The following is a 21,698-nucleotide window of genomic DNA, read 5'->3' as shown; positions in this document are numbered from 1 at the left end:
CAAGAATTGTTGTAGTTATATTGTATGAAAAAAGTAGGGGCTTATAGTTAGCTTATTAGCTAACGACGCTAGTTTTTTTTTATATTACGATAGCACATGCAAATATGCATGAAAACACTCCTACAGACATCACACTAGTAATGGTTTAGTACGTAAGAATTATTTTAGTTACATTGTAAAACTTACAAACGTTGTTTGGAGGGATGAATGAAGAATCCCTATGTGTAGTTACGCTATGGATGGCTAGAAGAACGGCAGTCCGGTTGAAGGAAAAAATTATATTAATAATGACAGGACACTGAAGAAAGATACAATTATTTTTATCGATACTGTCACCCAGGAAAAATCCATAAATTAGCCGCTCCGTTTTATAAGTCGCAGGGTTCAAAGTGTAGGAAAAAAGTAGGGGCTCATAGTTAGCATATCAGCTAATGCTAACAACACTATCTTTGCTACATTTTGATAGCACATACAAATATGCATGAAAACAGTCCTACAGACATCACACATGGGACGGTTTAGTAAGCAAGATTTTTTTTTTGTTGTATGAAAAAAGTAGGGGCTTATAGTTAGCTTATTAGCTAACAACGCTAGTTTTTTTTTATATTACGATATCACATACAAATATGCATGAAAACACTCCTACAGACATCACACTAGTAATGGTTTAGTAAGCAAGAATTATTTTAGTTACATTGTAAAACTTACAAACGTTGTTTGGAGGGATGAACGAAGAATCCCTATGTGTAGTTACGCTATGGATGGCTAGAAGAACGGCAGTCCGGTTGAAGGAAAAAATTATATTAATAATGAAAGGACACTGAAGAAAAATACAATTATTTTTATCAATACCGTCAGCAAGGAAAAATCCATAAATTATCCGCTCCGTTTTATAAGCCGCAGGGTTCAAAGTGTAGGGAAAAAAATAGGGGCTCATAGTTAGCATATCAGCTAATGCTAACAACGCTATCTTTGCTACATTTTGATAGCACGTACAAATATGCATGAAAAAACTCCTACGGACATCACACATGGGACGGTTTAGTAAGCAAGAATTGTTGTAGTTATATTGTATGAAAAAAGTAGGGGCTTATAGTTAGCTTATTAGCTAACGACGCTAGTTTTTTTTTTATATTACGATAGCACATGCAAATATGCATGAAAACACTCCTACAGACATCACACTAGTAATGGTTTAGTACGTAATAATTATTTTAGTTACATTGTAAAACTTATAAACACTGTTTGGAAGAACGAATGAAGATTCCATACAAGTAGAAACGCTATGGACGGATCTGCACTTGTACTTCCGGTTGAAAGCACCTAAAAGGAAGAGCAGTGTATAGCACAAACAACAACACACCTCTTCAGTGTATCTGCATGTAAAAACTAATTTAATCTAATTTGACTTGTTCTAAGCCGCAGGGTTCGAAGCGCAGGGGGAAAAAAAGTAGCGGCTTATAGCCCGGAATGTACGGTAGTTGCTTTTCTTAAATAATGACCCTTTCCAGAACCCAGGCAGGAACTTATAACCCAGAACTAGAAGTAAATGCTACATGAAAGAAGTGCTCGCTTCTGTTTGCTTGTTCTTATCTTTTGTCCCGAGAAAAGCCCGGAAGAATGAGTTTCTGGTCTCTTGCAGTGCTCCAAGTCCTGTGACGCGGGTCTCCAAACGCGAGAGCTGCGCTGTGGGGAGAAAGACTTCCAGGGAGGGTAAGAACTGCTGGCTAAAACCTTATTTGGTCCTACAAAAAAAAACAAACCTTGCAGTCCAGATAAGCAAAAGGTTGCTGTGCAGGTTTGTGGAGTTTCCCCTGAGAAGGTGCAGGAATCTGCCCAAACCCGCCGTGGATCTTCAGCAGGTCTGCAACCCAGGTCCGTGTCCTGAGCTGCCTCGGGTCTTGGCGGGCAGGAACGCCCCGGGTGCTGTGGCGTCGGGCTGGTACTCATCTCCGTGGCAACAGGTACCAATGAAGCAAGTGTGGGATTTTAGAGACGTTAGCGATTAATAATAATAAAAATACTGTGATGAGGTGGCGACTTGTCCCGGGTTTACACTGCCTTCCGCCCGAAACGCAGCTGAGCTAGGCTCCAGCAACCCCCCGCTATCCCGAAAGGGACAAGCAGTAGAGAATGGATGGATAATAATAATAATAATAATAAAATAGCAGTAATACATGATTTTTGGGTGTATAATCTTATTGTGTGAATGTTCTGACATTCACAAAATAATAATAGTAATAATAATAATAATAATAATAACAATAATGATAATAATAATAATAATAGTAAATATTTTTGGTGTGGAATCTTATATGTGTGAATGTTTGGACATTCATACAACAAAAATAATAATAATGACAATAATAATAATAATAATAATACATTATTTTTTGTTGTATAATCTTGTTGCGTGAATTTTTTGACATGCACACAATAATAATAATAACAATAATAATAATACAAATAACAATGATTTTTTTGGTGTGGGATCTGCTTTGACATTCACACAATAATAATAATGAAATAATAATAGTAATAATAATACATGTTTTTTGGTGTATAATCTTATTGTGTGAATGTTTTGACATTCACACAATAATAATAATAATAACAAAAATAATAATGATAAAAACACAATTTTTTTGGTATTTAATCTGCATGGACATTCCCACAATAATAATAATAAAATATTTGTTGGTGTATGATCTTATTGTGTGAATGTTTTGACATGCACACAATAATAACAATAACAATAATAATACTAATAATAAAAATAATAATAATAACAATAATAAATACATATTTTTTGGTGTGGAATCTTATATGTGTGAATGCTTGGACATTCACACAACATTAATAATAATAATAATAACAATGAATTATTTGTTTGTGTATAATCTTATCGTGTGAATTTTTGGACATTCGCACAATAATAATAATAATAATAATAATAATAATGATAAATACATTATTTTTTTGGTGTGGAATCTGCTTGGACATTCACACAACAATAATAATAGTAATAATAATGATAATAAAAATAATGATAATAATAAATTCTTTTTTGAAGTATAATCTTATTGTGTGAATGTTTTGACATTCACAAAATAATAACAGTAACAATAATAATGTTAATAATAATAAAAATAATAATGATAAAACTAAATGTTTTGGGTATGTAATCTGCTTGGACATTCACACAATAATAATAATAATAAAATATGTTTTGGTGTATAATCTTGTGTGAATGTTTTGACATGCACATGATAATAATAATAACAATACTACTACTACTATTACCAATACTACTACTACTAATAATAATAAATACATATTTTTGGTGTGGAATCTTGTATGTGTGAATGCTTGGACATTCACACAACAACAACAATAATAATTATAATAATAATAATAATAATAATAATAATGAATGATTTTTTTGGTGTATAATCTTATTGTGTGATAATAATAATCATCCATCCATCCATTTATTACCGCTTATTCCCTTTGGGGTCACGGGGGGTGCTGGCGCCTATCTCAGCTACAATCGGGCGGAGGGCGGTGTACACCCTGGACAATAGTAATAATAACAATATTATTAATAATAATGCAAATAATAATGATAAATACATTCTTTTTGGTGTGGAATCTGCTTGGACATTCACACAATAATAATAATAATAATAATAATAATAATAATAATAATAATACATGATTTGTTGGTGTATAATCTTATTGTGTAAAGGTTTTGACATTCACACAATAATAATAGCAACAATAATGATATTAATACTAATAAAAATAATAATGACAAATACATAATTTTTTTGTTATGGAATCTGTTTGCACATTCACACAATAATAATAAAATATTTTTTGATGTATAATCTTCTTGTGTGAATGTTTTGACATGCACACAGTTATAATAATAATAATAATAATAATAATAATAATAATAGTACTAAAATAATAATACTAATAATAAATACATATTTTTTGGTGTGGGATCTTTAATGTGTGAATGCTTGGACGTTCACACAATAATAATAATAATAATAATAATAATAACAATAATAATAAATGATTCTTTGGTGTATAATTTTATTGTGTGAATGTTTTGACATTCACACAATAATAATAGTAACAATAATAATATTAATAATAATAAGAATAATAATTATAAATATTTTTTTGCAATGGAATCTGCTTGGACATTCACACAATAATAATAATAATAATAATAATAATAAAAATATTTCTTGTTGTTTAATATTATTGTGTGAATGTTTTGACATTCACACAATGATAATAATAATAATAATAATAATAATAATGATAAATACATACTTTTTTGGTGTGGAACCTGCTTGGACATTCACACAGTAATAACAAAAATAATAATAATAATAATAATAATAAATAGAAATGTTTTTGGTATGGAATCTTATATGTGTGAATGTTTAGACATTCACACAATAATAGACAAATATTCTTTCAAATGCAATAAACTTGCATTTCTCGTATATTTTAACATCGTAATCTGAATGTAAACGTTTAAATATCCAAGTTGAATATTACAAACAAATAAAAACAATGAAAAAATACTTGATTTGTCAGCAATGTGTTGCACTTGAATACAAATTACAACCAATAAAATAGCTTAAGGAGGGCATTGGGGGCGGGGCCTAAATGACACGACGCTAACAATACATAAATAGTCTGAATAAAGTTTAGACCAACAAAGTTGCACTTGAATATTGAACAAGTTGGCGGAGGTGGAGTTGCACGCAACTTTACTGGCAATCAAGTGGAGACATTTTGAAACTAATTTAACAAAAATAAACACTACAGTTTAAAAAGATGTAACAACTTTAATAGTCTGACCTGTATAATGCTAACTCATTCTCGCTATCTTGCGGTTAACATACGTAAAACAGGACAGTGGTATTTGATCATTCTCTGCTAATTGTAGGACCCAAATGCAAACAACCTTCCCTAGTCATGGTGCCAAAAAAAACAACACAAAAAGTCAACACACACTCATTCTCGCCATCTTGCGGTTAACATACGTAAAACAGGATGGCGTTTTTTGATCATTCTCTGCTAATTGTAGGACTCAATGCAAACAACCTTCCCTAGTCATGGTGCCAAAAAAAACCAACACAAAAAGTCAACACACCCTCATTCTCGCCATCTTGCGATTAACATACGTAAAACAGGATGGTGGTTTTTGATCATTCTCTGCTAATTGTAGGACCCAATGCAAACAACCTTCCCTAGTCATGGTGCCAAAAAAAACAACACAAAAAGTCAACACAGACTCATTCTCGCCATCTTGCGGTTAACATACGTAAAACAGGATGGCGGTTTTTGATCATTCTCTGCTAATTGTAGGACTCAATGCAAACAACCTTCCCTAGTCATGGTGCCAAAAAAAAACAACACAAAAAGTCAACACAGACTCATTCTCGCCATCTTGCGGTTAACATACGTAAAACAGGATGGTGGTTTTTGATCATTCTCTGCTAATTGTAGGACTCAATGCAAACAATCTTCCCTAGTCATGGTGCCAAAAAAACAACACAAAAAGTAAACACACACTCATCTTCGCCATCTTGCGGTTAACATACGTAAAACAGGATGGTGGTTTTTGATCATTCTCTGCTAATTGTAGGACTCAATGCAAACAACCTTCCCTAGTCATGGTGCCAAAAAAAAACAACACAAAAAGTCAACACAAACTCATTCTCGCCATCTTGCGGTTAACATACGTAAAACAGGATGGTGGTTTTTGATCATTCTCTGCTAATTGTAGGACTCAATGCAAACAACCTTCCCTAGTCATGGTGCCAAAAAAACAACACAAAAAGTCAACACACACTCATCTTCGCCATCTTGCGGTTAACATACGTAAAACAGGATGGTGGTTTTTGATCATTCTCTGCTAATTGTAGGACTCAATGCAAACAACCTTCCCTAGTCATGTTGCCAAAAAAAACAACACAAAAAGTCAACACACACTCATTCTCGCCATCTTGCGGTTAACATACGTAAAACAGGATGCTGGTTTTTGATCATTCTCTGCTAATTGTAGGACTCAATGCAAACAACCTTCCCTAGTCATGGTGCCAAAAAAAAACAACACAAAAAGTCAACACACACTCATTCTCGCCATCTTGCGGTTAACATACGTAAAACAGGATGGCGGTTTTTGATCATTCTCTGCTAATTATAGGACTCAATGCAAACAACCTTCCCTAGTCATGTTGCCAAAAAAAACAACACAAAAAGTCAACACACTCATTCTAGCCATCTTGCGGTTAACATACGTAAAACAGGATGGTGGTTTTTGATCATTCTCTGCTAATTGTAGGACCCAATGCAAACAACCTTCCCTAGTCATGGTGCCAAAAAAAACAACACAACACAAAAAGTCAACACACACTCATTCTCGCCATCTTGCGGTTAACATACGTAAAACAGGATGGCGTTTTTTGATCATTCTCTGCTAATTGTAGGACTCAATGCAAACAACCTTCCCTAGTCATGGTGCCAAAAAAAACAACACAAAAAGTCAACACAGACTCATTCTCGCCATCTTGCGGTTAACATACGTAAAACAGGATGGTGGTTTTTGATCATTCTCTGCTAATTGTAGGACCCAATGCAAACAACCTTCCCTAGTCATGGTGCCAAAAAAAACAACACAAAAAGTCAACACACACTCATTCTCGCCATCTTGCGGTTAACATACATAAAACAGGATGGCGTTTTTTGATCATTCTCTGCTAATTGTAGGACTCAATGCAAACAACCTTCCCTAGTCATGGTGCCAAAAAAAACAACACAAAAAGTCAACACACACTCATTCTCGCCATCTTGCGGTTAACATACGTAAAACAGGATGGCGGTTTTTGATCATTCTCTGCTAATTGTAGGACTCAATGCAAACAACCTTCCCTAGTCATGGTGCCAAAAAAACAACACAAAAAGTCAACACACACTCATCTTCGCCATCTTGCGGTTAACATACGTAAAACAGGATGGTGGTTTTTGATCATTCTCTGCTAATTGTAGGACTCAATGCAAACAACCTTCCCTAGTCATGTTGCCAAAAAAAACAACACAAAAAGTCAACACACACTCATTCTCGCCATCTTGCGGTTAACATACGTAAAACAGGATGGTGGTTTTTGATCATTCTCTGCTAATTGTAGGACTCAATGCAAACAACCTTCCCTAGTCATGTTGCCAAAAAAAACAACACAAAAAGTCAACACAGACTCATTCTCGCCATCTTGCGGTTAACATACGTAAAACAGGATGGTGGTTTTTGATCATTCTCTGCTAATTGTAGGACTCAATGCAAACCCCCTTCCCTAGTCATGGTGCCAAAAAAAACAACACAAAAAGTCAACACACACTCATTCTCGCCATCTTGCGGTTAACATACGTAAAACAGGATGGTGGTTTTTGATCATTCTCTGCTAATTGTAGGACTCAATGCAAACAACCTTCCCTAGTCATGTTGCCAAAAAAAACAACACAAAAAGTCAACACATACTCATTCTCGCCATCTTGCGGTTAACATACGTAAAACAGGATGGTGGTTTTTGATCATTCTCTGCTAATTGTAGGACTCAATGCAAACAACCTTCCCTAGTCATGGTGCCAAAAAAAACAACACAAAAAGTCAACACAGACTCATCCTCGCCATCTTGCGGTTAACATACGTAAAACAGGATGGTGTTTTTTGATCATTCTCTACTAATTATAGGACTCAATGCAAACAACCTTCCCTAGTCATGTTGCCAAAAAAAACAACACAAAAAGTCAACACACACTCATTCTCGCCATCTTGCGGTTAACATACGTAAAACAGGATGGTGGTTTTTGATCATTCTCTGCTAATTATAGGACTCAATGCAAACAACCTTCCCTAGTCATGGTGCCAAAAAAACAACACAAAAAGTCAACACACACTCATCTTCGCCATCTTGCGGTTAACATACGTAAAACAGGATGGTGGTTTTTGATCATTCTCTGCTAATTGTAGGACTCAATGCAAACAACCTTCCCTAGTCATGTTGCCAAAAAAAACAACACAAAAAGTCAACACACACTCATTCTCGCCATCTTGCGGTTAACATACGTAAAACAGGATGGTGGTTTTTGATCATTCTCTGCTAATTGTAGGACTCAATGCAAACAACCTTCCCTAGTCATGGTGCCAAAAAAAACCAACACAAAAAGTCAACACACACTCATTCTCGCCATCTTGCGGTTAACATACGTAAAACAGGATGGTGGTTTTTGATCATTCTCTGCTAATTGTAGGACTCAATGCAAACAACCTTCCCTAGTCATGGTGCCAAAAAAACAACACAAAAAGTCAACACACACTCATCTTCGCCATCTTGCGATTAACATACGTAAAACAGGATGGTGGTTTTTGATCATTCTCTGCTAATTGTAGGACCCAATGCAAACAACCTTCCCTAGTCATGGTGCCAAAAAAAACAACACAAAAAGTCAACACAGACTCATTCTCGCCATCTTGCGGTTAACATACGTAAAACAAGGATGGCGGTTTTTGATCATTCTCTGCCAATTATAGGACTCAATGCAAACAACCTTCCCTAGTCATGTTGCCAAAAAAAACAACACAAAAAGTCAACACACACTCATTCTCGCCATCTTGCGGTTAACATACGTAAAACAGGATGGCGGTTTTAGATCATTCTCTGCTAATTGTAGGACTCAATGCAAACAACCTTCCCTAGTCATGTTGCCAAAAAAAACAACACAAAAAGTCAACACACACTCATTCTCGCCATCTTGCGGTTAACATACGTAAAACAGGATGGCGGTTTTTGATCATTCTCTGCTAATTGTAGGACTCAATGCAAACAACCTTCCCTAGTCATATTGCCAAGAAAAACAACACAAAAAGTCAACACACACTCATCTTCGCCATCTTGCGATTAACATACGTAAAACAGGATGGTGGTTTTTGATCATTCTCTGCTAATTGTAGGACCCAATGCAAACAACCTTCCCTAGTCATGGTGCCAAAAAAAACAACACAAAAAGTCAACACAGACTCATTCTCGCCATCTTGCGGTTAACATACGTAAAACAAGGATGGCGGTTTTTGATCATTCTCTGCCAATTATAGGACTCAATGCAAACAACCTTCCCTAGTCATGTTGCCAAAAAAAACAACACAAAAAGTCAACACACACTCATTCTCGCCATCTTGCGGTTAACATACGTAAAACAGGATGGCGGTTTTAGATCATTCTCTGCTAATTGTAGGACTCAATGCAAACAACCTTCCCTAGTCATGTTGCCAAAAAAAACAACACAAAAAGTCAACACACACTCATTCTCGCCATCTTGCGGTTAACATACGTAAAACAGGATGGCGGTTTTTGATCATTCTCTGCTAATTGTAGGACTCAATGCAAACAACCTTCCCTAGTCATATTGCCAAAAAAAACAACACAAAAAGTCAACTCACACTCATTCTCGCCATCTTGCGGTTAACATACGTAAAACAGGATGGTGGTTTTTGATCATTCTCTGCTAATTGTAGGACTCAATGCAAACAACCTTCCCTAGTCATGGTGCCAAAAAAAAACAACACAAAAAGTCAACACACACTCATTCTCGCCATCTTGCGGTTAACATACGTAAAACAGGATGGCGGTTTTTGATCATTCTCTGCTAATTGTAGGACTCAATGCAAACAACCTTCCCTAGTCATATTGCCAAAAAAAACAACACAAAAAGTCAACTCACACTCATTCTCGCCATCTTGCGGTTAACATACGTAAAACAGGATGGTGGTTTTTGATCATTCTCTGCTAATTGTAGGACTCAATGCAAACAACCTTCCCTAGTCATGGTGCCAAAAAAAAACAACACAAAAAGTCAACACACACTCATTCTCGCCATCTTGCGGTTAACATACGTAAAACAGGATGGCGGTTTTTGATCATTCTCTGCTAATTGTAGGACTCAATGCAAACCCCCTTCCCTAGTCATGGTGCCAAAAAAAACAACACAAAAAGTCAACACACACTCATTCTCGCCATCTTGCGGTTAACATACGTAAAACAGGATGGTGGTTTTTGATCATTCTCTGCTAATTGTAGGACTCAATGCAAACAACCTTTCCTAGTCACGGTGCCAAAAAAACAACTACACAAAAAGTCAACACACATGGTCAAACAATACACAACCTGCTCACTGAACTTTGTGACTATCATAAAAATAAAACATCCAAGCACCATAAAAGAAAAAAAAAATAAACCCATTACAGTGCATGATGGGAAAAATGCAAAACACTCTCGACACTTGATCTTGATATTTCTGATTAATTACAAACTTTAAGGAGGTCGTCACAGAAGTAAACACAGTGATATTCAACTATATTCATTAATAATTACATATATATATTATAATTATAATTATATATATATATATTATATTAATAAACAAGTATATGGCCTGTTATGCAAACTAGCCGATGATGTCATCAAAAGCCCCTCCTCCCCCTCAGTGTTCCGTGTCGTGCGGCGGCGGCGTCCATTCCCGCAGCGTCCAGTGTCTACGCCAGGGTCGTCCGGCGTCCGGCTGCCTCCCGCAACTGCGGCCCCTCACCTCCAAGGCGTGCAACACTCAATTCTGTCCCGCCGCCTCGCCGCCGCACCAACCTCACCAGAACCGGATCCCAGCCGACGGATCGACTCCGAGAGGTAGAAACTTAGCTTTAAAGCTTCATTTAGTCACAGCTTGATTGATTATTTATTTTTATGACAGCTTCAGGAATCAGTGGAGTGTTTTTGATACATTTTAAGGCTCCTTGCATTATTTTAAGATGTGTAGTGAAGCCTTTTTTTTTTTTTTTTTTTTTTTTTACAAAGCTTCTGTGAAGTGGTGGGCAAGACAATCAATTTAAAAAAATGTTTCACCATTTTTTTAAGGGGGGAAAAAGGTCAAAAATAATCTATCCATTACTGAAGATATCATATTAAATAATATACACACAAGTATATGAATGAGAAGACATATTGAACTGTTTAGATAGGTTTAAAAATCAGCAAAATATTTTTGAATAATTTTAAAGCTCTTTGCATTATTTTAGGATGTGTAGTGAAGCCTTTTTCTGTTTTTTTTTTTTTTCATCCAACTTTATCCAGTACAATATGGATTGTTTATTTACTGTCTTAAAACAAATGTTTGACCATTTTTTTAGGAGAAAAAAAAGGTAATAAAAAATAAAATCCATCCATTACTGAGAAGTATCATCTTAAATGATATATATATAAAATATATGAATGAGAAAGCATATTGAACTGTTTGAGATAGGTTTAAAACTCAGAAAAGTATTTTTGAATCATTTTAATGCTCTATGCATTATTTTAAGATGAGGAGTGAAGCCTTTTTTTTTATTTTTTTTATTTTATTTTTATTTTTACAAAGCTTCTGTGAAGTTGTGGGCAAGACAATCTATATCAGGGCTGTCAAAACCTCATTCAATAAAAGATGGATTGTTTATTTACTGTATTAAAAAAAATGTTTTACCATTTTTTTAGGGAAAAAAGGTTAAAAGAAAAATCCATCCATTACTGAAGATATCATATTAAATAATATACATAACAGTATATGAAGGAAAAGACATATTGAACTGTTTGAGATGGGTTTAAAAATCAGTAAAATATTTTTTAATAATTTTAGGCTGTTTGCATTATTTTAAGATGTGTACTAAAGCTTTTTTATTTGTTTTATTTAATTTTTTTTACAAATGTTCTGTGAAGTTGTGGGCAAGACAATCTATAGCAGGGCTGTCAAAACTTCATGCAGTAAAAGATGGATTGTTTATTTACTGTATTAAAAAATATATATATATCAAAACTTTTTTTTAGGGAAAAAAGGTAAAAAAAAAATCCATCCATAACTGAAGATTTAACATTAAATAATATCTATCTAAAAAAATATAAATGAGAAGACATAATTCACTGTTTGAGATAGTTTTAAAAATCAGCATAGTATTTTTGAATAATTTTAAGGCTTTTTGCATTATTTTAAGATGTGTAGTGAAGCCTTTTTTTGTTCTTTTTTTTTTTTTACAAAGCTTCTGTGAAGTTGTGTGCAAGACAATCTATAACAGGGCTGTCCAAACTCCATGCAGTAAAAGATGGATTGTTTATTTACTGTAATAAAAAACAAATCTTTTACCATTTTTTAAGGGGAAAAAAGGTAAAAAAAAAATCGAACCATTACTGAAGATATCATATTAAATAATATACATAAAAGTATGTGAATGAGAAGACATGCTGAACTGTTTGAGATAGCTTTAAAAATCAGTAAAATATTTTTTAATAATTTTAGGCTGTTTGCATTATTTCAAGATGTGTACTAAAGCCTTTTTATTTTTTTTTATTTTTTATTTTTTTACAAAGCTTCTGTGAAGTTGTGGGCAAGACAATCTAAAGCAGGGCTGTCTGAACTGTTTACTTACTGTAATAAAAATGGATTGTTTATTTACTGTATTATTATTTTTTTTTTACCATTTTTGTTAGGGGGAAAAAAGGTAAAAACAAATCCATCCATTACTGAAGATATCATATCAAATAATATACATAAAAGTATGTGAATGAGAAGACATATTGAATAGTTTAAAAAAATAATTTTAAGGCTCTTTGCTTTATTTTAAGATGTGTAGTGAAGCCTTTTTTTTTTTTTTTAGCCGTTAGCTTCTTTCAATGCTAACGTGCTAATTGTCGCCCTCCAGGCGAGGCCGCCTGCTCAGACCACTTCAGCTGGTGCCACCTGGTCCCCCGGCACGGCGTGTGCGGACACAAGTTCTACGGGGAGCAGTGCTGCAGTTCCTGCACCGGCAGGAGGTCCTAGAGGGACCCTAAACCCACCACCCCCACCCCCCGCCCCTCGGAACACGTGGAACGTGTTCTTCCTTCCTGGAGTACTTGACTGAAGAAGCCAGTGAAGAAGCGCCGCGGAGTTCGGGAAAAGACGACGGCGGCCGCCCCGCTCGGAACAAAACCGCCTCCGGAGGAGTGTGGCGTTTACTGTCTGTCGGACATTTGAGCGCTTTCTTTTGTTGTTGTTGTTGTTGTTGTTGTTGTTGCCACAAGCCATCGTCTGCTCGGAAGTCTTCCTCTAACTTATATGGGATCCAACATGTGGATCTTCTCCTGCATGGTGTCGTTTCCTGCTGCCGGAACATTCCACGCTTGTAATCTGTCCTCCGTGGCTTTGATAATACAGCTTGATCAAGAGCGAGACCTCTGTTTGTTTTGTTTTGAGAAAAATCTCCATCGTTTCTCTTGATTTTTAGATCCGCACACCTTGGTGGCTGCTAAGGTCTCGTACGGCACAGGTGTGGGGACGCTTGGTCCAAACCAGGGGTGTCAAACTCAAATACAGAGTGGGACAACATTTTAAACGGAACAAATTAACCTTTTAATAGGGACCCAAACAAGTTTTGCATGAAATATTGAACAAGCATGGCTTATATAACTTTAGTGACATGCAAAATCCAGTTTCAAGTAATAATAATAATTAAAGCTGCAAGCAGCGTTGGTCGGGTCCGCCTTTGGCCGATGCCAAGCCCTGGTCTAAGTCAGACCTACATAGAGGTCTTTGTTTCATGTCTCTACGACATTCCTAACAGAAGTTACAAGCAGTTTTGTCTGGGTTTTTTCCTAGGGGGCGCTGGAGCGCAATTTTGACTTTTGGGGTTTGTTTTTTTATTAGAAGGCAATTTTCGCCAGTCCTGATGTGTGTGTAAAATTTGGTGAGTTTTGAAGCATGTTAAGGGGGTCAAATTACAGATCAGCGTTTCTGGATGTTGTTGATAAATGGCTTTCGCTTTGCATAGTAGAGCTTTAACTTGCACTTTGAAGCATTTTAAGGGGTCTTATTACAGTTCAAATAGGCAAAAAAGACATTTTTTAGGAAACTTTGCGCAGGGTTTCTTTGAAGGTGCGTTAAATCAAAACCGGAGCAGTAATCAAAACTTTGTTGGATAGTTTTAATCAAAAGGGTTCAATCTCTCTCCTGTGCGAGTTTGAAGCCGAAACAACAAACGCACTCGGAGGAGTTTACGTTTGAAAAAGGTGACGGGTTTTTACAAAACTTTTATTTTGAAGGGGTAATTTTTAACTTCCCGTTGATTTTTGCCGAAGGATGTCAATCATCTAAATGTAGGTCTAAGTGAGACCTACATAGACGTTTTTGTTTCATGTCTTTCCGGCATTCCTACTGGAAGTTACAAGCAATTTTGTTTGTGTTTTCTTCCTAGAAGCAGTTTTTGCTGTGTTTTATTCAAAAATTGCGCTAGAGCGCATTTTTTAATTTTCGGGTTTAGTTTTTTCATTAGATCGCAATTTCTGCCAGTACTGACGTGTGTGCCAAATTTGGTGAGTTTGGAAGCATTTTAAGAGGGTCAAATTACAGTTCAAAGAGGCAAAAATAGCATTTTTTTGCGAAAATTTTGTATGGAAGGGGTTTTGGCCAACTTTTTGTTGATTTTTGCCCGAGAAAGTAAAATGATGAATTGTAGGTCTTAGTCAGTTCTACATAGAAGTTTTTGTTTCATGTCTCTACGACATTCCTAACGAAAGTTATGAGCAGTCTGTTGTTGTTTTTTTTCCTAGGGGGCGCTAGCGCGCAATTTTCATTTTTGGGGTTTGGTTGCTTAATAACTTGGGAAGGTTTGCTATACCGACGTGTGTGTCAAATTTGGTGAGTTTTGAAGCATGTTAAGGGGGTCAAACTAGGGTGCGAAGGTGCGGAATAATAATAAAACACAGCAGTTTCAATAGGGTCCTTGGCCCATTGCCAAAGGACTCCACAGGAGTCCTTTGGCAATGGGCCTTTTTCAAACGTAAACTCCTCCGAGTGCGTTTCGGCTTCAAACTCACACAGGAGAGAGATTGAACCCTTTTGATTAAAACTATCCAACAAAGTTTTGATTACTGCTCCGGTTTTGATTTTACGCGCCTTCAAAGAACCCCTGCGCAAAGTTTCCTAAAAAATGTCATTTTTGCCTCTTTGAACTGTAATTTGACCCACTTAAAATGCTTCAAAGTGCAAGTTAAAGCTCTACTATGCAAATCGAAAGCCATTTATCAACAACATCCAGAAACGCTGATCTGTAATTTGACCCACATAACATGCTTCAAAACTCACCAAATTTTACACACACATCAGGACTGGCGAAAATTGCCATCTAATAAAAAACCAAACCTCAAAAGTCAAAATTGCGCTTTAGCGCCCCCTAGGAAAAAACCTAGACAAAACTGCTTGTAACTTCTGTTAGGAATGTCGTAGAGACATGAAACAAAGACCTCTATGTAGGTCTGACTTAGACCAGGGCTTGGCAGCGGCCAATGGCGGACCCGACCAACGCTGCTTGCAGCTTTAATTATCGTTGTCAATCATGTATCTTTCTAAAGTTAAAAAATACTGAATAAATGTTTTAAAGAAAGTAATACTAAGTGAACATTTATTTTTGGCCTTAAAAATAAACCTTTTACCAAGTACTATAATTAAATTGACTAAGTCATCCTTGTCAATAAACTCTCCTAAAATAACAGAAACTACATCAAGCTTCATAAACAAACAAATCCTTGAACACATTTTTTCAACTTCCACCCAAAAGGAAGACACGATATGACAATACCAAAACAAATGCAGGGTGGATTCAGACTCCTGACAGCAAAAACGTTGTTTATACGGCCACCCTCAGTGTGACCTGTATGGCTGTTGACCAAGTATGCCTTGCATTCACTTGTGCGTGTGTGTAAAAGCCACAAATATTATGTGACACGCTGCTAGTATGGAGGAAAAGCGGACGTGACGACAGGTTGTAGAGAACGCTAAAGGCAGTGCCTTAAATGCACGCCCCCAATATAGTTGTCCAGGTGGAAATCGGTAGAAATTCGGGAGAATGGTTGCCCCGGGAGATTTTCGGGAGGGGCACTGAACTTCGGGAGTCTACCGGGAAAATTAGGAGGGTTAATGCTCTCCTCATATTCCCAACTTTGACCAAAGCGTCACTCGCTATGTCGAGTGGCACTCTCTGTCATTTCCAGCAGACCGCATTGCAAAATGATCAGAATCATCCAGAATCGGGTTCTAACCAGCCGACTAAAAGGTGTTAACTTCTTCTACCAGCGGCTATTTGGTCCATTTTCTCACGGGCCGTGTTTACCAGAGTGTCGGGGGCCACAATTAGGTTTTAAGCACTAAGTTGAGTGGAAGGTCCAAACAATACGAGACAAGTCGGAGAACCACGTTCTTACGACCTCGGTTTGTCTTTGCTGCGTTTGATTCATCAGCGTAAAGCATGTTGTGTCCCACCCTCCTCCTCCTCCTCCTCCTGGGGGACACGTTTCATGACATCAATGTATTCATGCCAACCCCCCCCCCCCCCCCACACACACACACACACACACACGCCTTTGAAATGACACACTGCTTTAAAGGTGCCACAAAGACAGAGGATGCTCTTATTGGCTGGGCAGTTGATTAAACGGCCACCAGAGGGCACTGTTTACCCACTCATTCCAAAGAGATCCTCTTGGGCTTTTTTTTCCTGGGTTTTTCAAGGCAGCACAAGAAGATAATAAAACACAATAAAACCCAACGAAACACGATAAAGCACAGCGAAACACATCGGAACGCAGTAAAACATGTATGACAGGCCGTAAATGTGTGCAAAATACTCCAAAACAAACAAACTGTGACCAGTAAAACCTTTATTCACAGAACTCTAACCTTCAAATGCAGACATAGATTAGCCTAACTTTGAAACCCGAATCATAAAAATGAAGATTAATCTGAGAGTTTAGACTTTGGTTTAAAACCTAGCGAGTGAAAAGCTGGTTCGATTCCCTCGCGGATGCGTCAAAACGAAGAACACAACAAAGGTAGGGTCTGACAAATGTATTAACAAAAGGAGAGCTCTGAACAGAAACACTGGAGCTAATAAAAAGGGAAACAAAAGACGCTAGCGTGAGAGATGGGAAATATAAAGAACTAAGACTTGGCACGAAGGCACAAAAGTAAAAACAAGGAGGCTTAGCTAATGAGCTAGCGAGAAAAACATACCTGACGCTACGTTGCGTGAGAGCAAGCTATGAAACCAGAAAGAATAAATAAAGAAGGCTGGCTTATATAGTAGGGTGATAATTAGTAGTAGGTGTGCAGGGACCAAGACTAGCAGGTGGACTGATGAGTACCATGGTGGCGGACTAAACAGGAAGTGGGTCAGAAAGAGAATCAAACAAAGATGGAAAAATAAACATCCGAGTCACGGATCGCAACAGTGAGATCAGGAGACTCCAACATGTTGGTTCCGCAACCCATCTTTTTGCTCATCAATTAAAGATTAATTAATCATCAAGCTTCTCATAGAAGACACAGTTCTTTACAGACTTAAAAACAAAACTTGGTTAACCCTCCTAGGAAGCGAGGTCTACGTCACCAGAAGCGTCACACTTCCAACTTTGGGAGTTAGCTTAAGTGCTAAAGATGTACTCCCGTCGTCTCGAAGTTGTACGATACTGAATTTTTCTTGTCCCTAGAAGACTGAAACATGAAAATATTCAGCTTTAAACCCGAAACTTAGTTTGAAACCATATTTCAGAACCCAAATTCTGAACTGTAATTTGAAACCCTATCCTTAACTTGACCATCTGACTAATTAGAAACCGTAACCGGATACACTCATTTAAGACCTAAACCCCAATTTTGAACCCCAATTTCTGACCCTAACCCTAATGTGACCCCCAAACTAATTTGTAAACTTATTAAGAAATCTCAAAATTGAACCCTGAATAGAACACCCAATTCTAATTTTAAACTCCAAATTAAAACTGCAACCCTCATTTCAACCTCAAACTTTAGTTTGAAATCCAGACTGGAAACCTTCTTTTAAAACCCCAACCCTAATTTTAAACACTAAATTCAAACCTTCAACTTAGTTTGAAACCCTATTTAAAAACCCAAATTCTGAAGTCTAATTTGAAACCCTAACCTTAATTTGACCATCTGACTAATTAAAAACCATCCTTTAAGACCTAAACCCCAATTTTGAACCCCAATTTCAGACCCTAACCCTAACTAATTCATAAACCTATTAAGTAATCTCAAATTTGAAGCCTGAATGGAACACACCATTTTGATTTTAAACTCCAAATTAAAACTGCAACCCTCATTTGAACTTCAAAATTTAGTTTGAAATCCCGACTGGAAACCTAATTTTAAACAATAATTTCAAACCCTAAAATCAGTTTGAAAGACTATTTCAAAATCCAATTTCTGAACTTTAATTTGAAACCCTATCCTTAAATTGACCATCTAACTAATTAGAAACTGTAACTGGAAACAGTCATTTAAGACCTAAACCCCAATTTTTAACCCCAATTTCAGACCCTAAACTAATTAGACCCCCTAACTGATTTGTAAACATACTAAGAAATCTCAAATTTGAACCTTGAATGGAGCACTCAATTTTAATTTTAAACTGCAAATTAAAACTGCAACCCTCATTTGAACCTCAAACTTTAGTTTGAAATCCTGACCGGAAATCTTACAAAACCCCAACCCTGATTTTAAACACTCATTTCAAACCCTAAAATTTGTTTCAAACCCTATTTCAAAACCCAAATTCTGAACTGTAATTTGAAACCCTAACCTTAATTAGACCATCCGACTAAATAGAAAACCGTAACCGGAAACACTCATTTAAGACCTAAACCCCAATTTTGAACCGCAATTTCAGACCCTAAACCTAATTACACCCCCTTATTAAGAAATTTCAAATCTGAATGGAGCACCCAATTCAAATTTTAAACTCCAAATTAAAACTGCAACCTTCATTTGAACCTCAAACCTTTAGTTTGAAAACCCAACCGGAAACCCTCTTCCAAAACCCCAACCCTAACATTGAAGAATAATTTCAAACTTTCAACTTTGTTTGAAACCCTATTTCAAAACTCTTGAATTTGAAACCCTAACCTTAATTTGACCATCCGACTAATTTAAAACCCCAACCGGAAACCCTAATTTTAAAACATAAACCCTAATTTTGAACCCAACACTAATGTGACCCCCCAACTAATTTGTAAACTTATCAGGAAATCTCAAATTTGAACCCTAAGTGGAACACCTGATTCTAATTTTAAACTCCAAATTAAAACTGCAACCCTCATTTGAACCTCAAACTTAAGTTTAAAATCCCGACCGGAAACCTTCTTATAAAACCCCAACCCTAATTTGGAACGCTAATTTTAAACCCTCAATTTAGTTTGAAACCCTATTTCAAAACCCAAATTCTGAACTGTAATTTGAAACCCTAACCTTAATTTGACCATCTGACTAATTACAAACCATAACCAGAAACACTCATTTAGGACCTAACCCCAAATTTCAACCCCAATTTCAGACCCTAAACTAATTAGACCCCCTAACTGATTTGTAAACCTATTAAGAAATCTCAAATTTGAACCTTGAATGGAGCACTCAATTTTAATTTTAAACTGCAAATTAAAACTGCAACCCTCATTTGAACCTCAAACTTTAGTTTGAAATCCTGACCGGAAATCTTACAAAACCCCAACCCTAATTTTAAACACTCATTTAAAACCCTAAAATTTCTTTCAAATCCTATTTCAAAACCCAAAGTCTGAACTGTAATTTGAAACCCTAACCTTAATTTGACCATCTGACTAAATACAAAAACCGTAACCGGAAACACTCATTTAAGACTTAAACCCCAATTTTGAACCCCTAAACCTAATTACACCCCCTAATTAATTTTTAAACTTATTAAGAAATCTCAATTCTGAATGGAGCACCCAATTTTTATTTTAAACTCCAAATTAAAACTGCAACCCTCATTTGAACCTCAAACTTTAGTTTGAAATCCTGACCGGAAATCTTACAAAACCCCAACCCTAATTTTAAACACTAATTTCAAACCCTAAAATTAGTTTCAAACCCTATTTCAAAACCCAAATTCTGAACTCTAATTTGAAACCCTAACCTTAATTTGACCATCTGACTAAATAGAAAACCGTAACCGGAAACACTCATTTAAGACCTAAACCCCAATTTTGAACCCCTAAACCTAATTACACCCCCTAATTAATTTTTAAACTTATTAAGAAATCTCAAATCTGAATGGAGCACCCAATTTTAATTTTAAACTCCAAATTAAAACTGCAACCCTCATTTGAACCTCAAACCTTAGTTTGAAAACCCAACCGGAAACCCTCTTCTAAAACCCCAACCCGAACATTGAAGAATAATTTCAAACTTTCAACTTTGTTTGAAACCCTATTTCAAAACTCTTGAATTTGAAACCCTAACCTTAATTTGACCATCCGACTAATTTAAAACCCCAACCGGAAACCCTCATTTTAAAACCTAAACCCTAATTTTGAACCCAACACTAATGTGACCCCCTAACTAATTTGTAAACTTATCAGGAAATTTCAAATTTGAACCCTAAGTGGAACACCTGATTCTAATTTTAAACTCCAAATTAAAACTGCAACCCTCATTTGAACCTCAAACTTAAGTTTAAAATCCCGACCGGAAACCTTCTTATAAATCCCCAATTCTAATTTTAAACACTAATTTCAAACCCTAAAATCAGTTTGAAACACTATTTCAAAACCCAAATTCCAAACTTTAATTTGAAACCCTATCCTTAATTTGACCATCTAACTAATTAGAAACTGTAACCGGAAACAGTCATTTAAGACCTAAACCCCAATTTTCAACCCCAATTTCAGACCCTAAACTAATTAGACCCCCTAACTGATTTGTAAACCTATTAAAAAATCTCAAATTTGAACCTTGAATGGAGCACTCAATTTAAATTTTAAACTGCAAATTAAAACTGCAACCCTCATTTGAACCTCAAACTTTAGTTTGAAATCCCGACCGGAAATCTTACAAAACCCCAACCCTAATTTTAAACACTCATTTAAAACCCTAAAATTTCTTTCAAACCCTATTTCAAAACCCAAAGTCTGAACTGTAATTTGAAACCCTAACCTTAATTTGACCATCTGACTAAATACAAAAACCGTAACCGGAAACACTCATTTAAGACTTAAACCCCAATTTTGAACCCCTAAACCTAATTACACCCCCTAATTAATTTTTAAACTTAATAAGAAATCTCAAATCTGAATGGAGCACCCAATTCAAATTTTAAACTCCAAATTAAAACTGCAACCCTCATTTGAACCTCAAACCTTAGTTTGAAAACCCAACATGAAACCCTCTTCTAAAACCCCAACCCTAACATTGAAAAATAATTCCCAAACCTCAACTTTGTTTGAAACCCTATTTCAAAGCTCTTGAATTTGAAACCCTAACCTTAATTAGACCATCTGACTAATTTAAAACCGTAAGCGGAAACACTCATTTGAGACCTAAACCCCAATATAAGACCGTAACCCTAATGTGACCCCCCAACTAGATTGTAAACTTATCCAGAGATCTCAAATTTGAAGCCTGAATGAAACACCCACTTCTAATTTTAAACTCCAAATTAAAACTGCAACCCTCATTTGAACCTCAAAATTTAGTTTAAAATCCCGACCGGAAACCTTCTTATAAATCCCCAATCCTAATTTTAAACA

At 36.1% G+C, this 21,698-nt stretch overlaps 1 protein-coding gene across 1 annotated transcript in view; it reads left to right on the top strand.

Annotated features, from left to right (window-relative positions):
• LOC133546652 (A disintegrin and metalloproteinase with thrombospondin motifs 18-like) overlaps window positions 1-13,536 on the top strand; it is a 197,534-nt gene extending 183,998 nt beyond the window's left edge. Inside the window, exons 21-24 of the mRNA XM_061892447.1 lie at window positions 1,643-1,713; window positions 1,799-1,964; window positions 10,571-10,766; window positions 12,806-13,536. Coding sequence (XP_061748431.1) covers window positions 1,643-1,713; window positions 1,799-1,964; window positions 10,571-10,766; window positions 12,806-12,924 — 552 coding nt within the window. The 3' untranslated portion in view covers window positions 12,925-13,536. The remainder of the gene's footprint in view (window positions 1-1,642; window positions 1,714-1,798; window positions 1,965-10,570; window positions 10,767-12,805) is intronic.
• Window positions 13,537-21,698: the final 8,162 nt, after the last annotated feature.

Source organism: Nerophis ophidion, linkage group LG02 (assembly GCF_033978795.1).
Source record: "Nerophis ophidion isolate RoL-2023_Sa linkage group LG02, RoL_Noph_v1.0, whole genome shotgun sequence".
In the NCBI taxonomy this organism is placed as follows: domain Eukaryota; kingdom Metazoa; phylum Chordata; class Actinopteri; order Syngnathiformes; family Syngnathidae; genus Nerophis; species Nerophis ophidion.
This window is presented reverse-complemented; position numbering and strand designations above follow the sequence as displayed.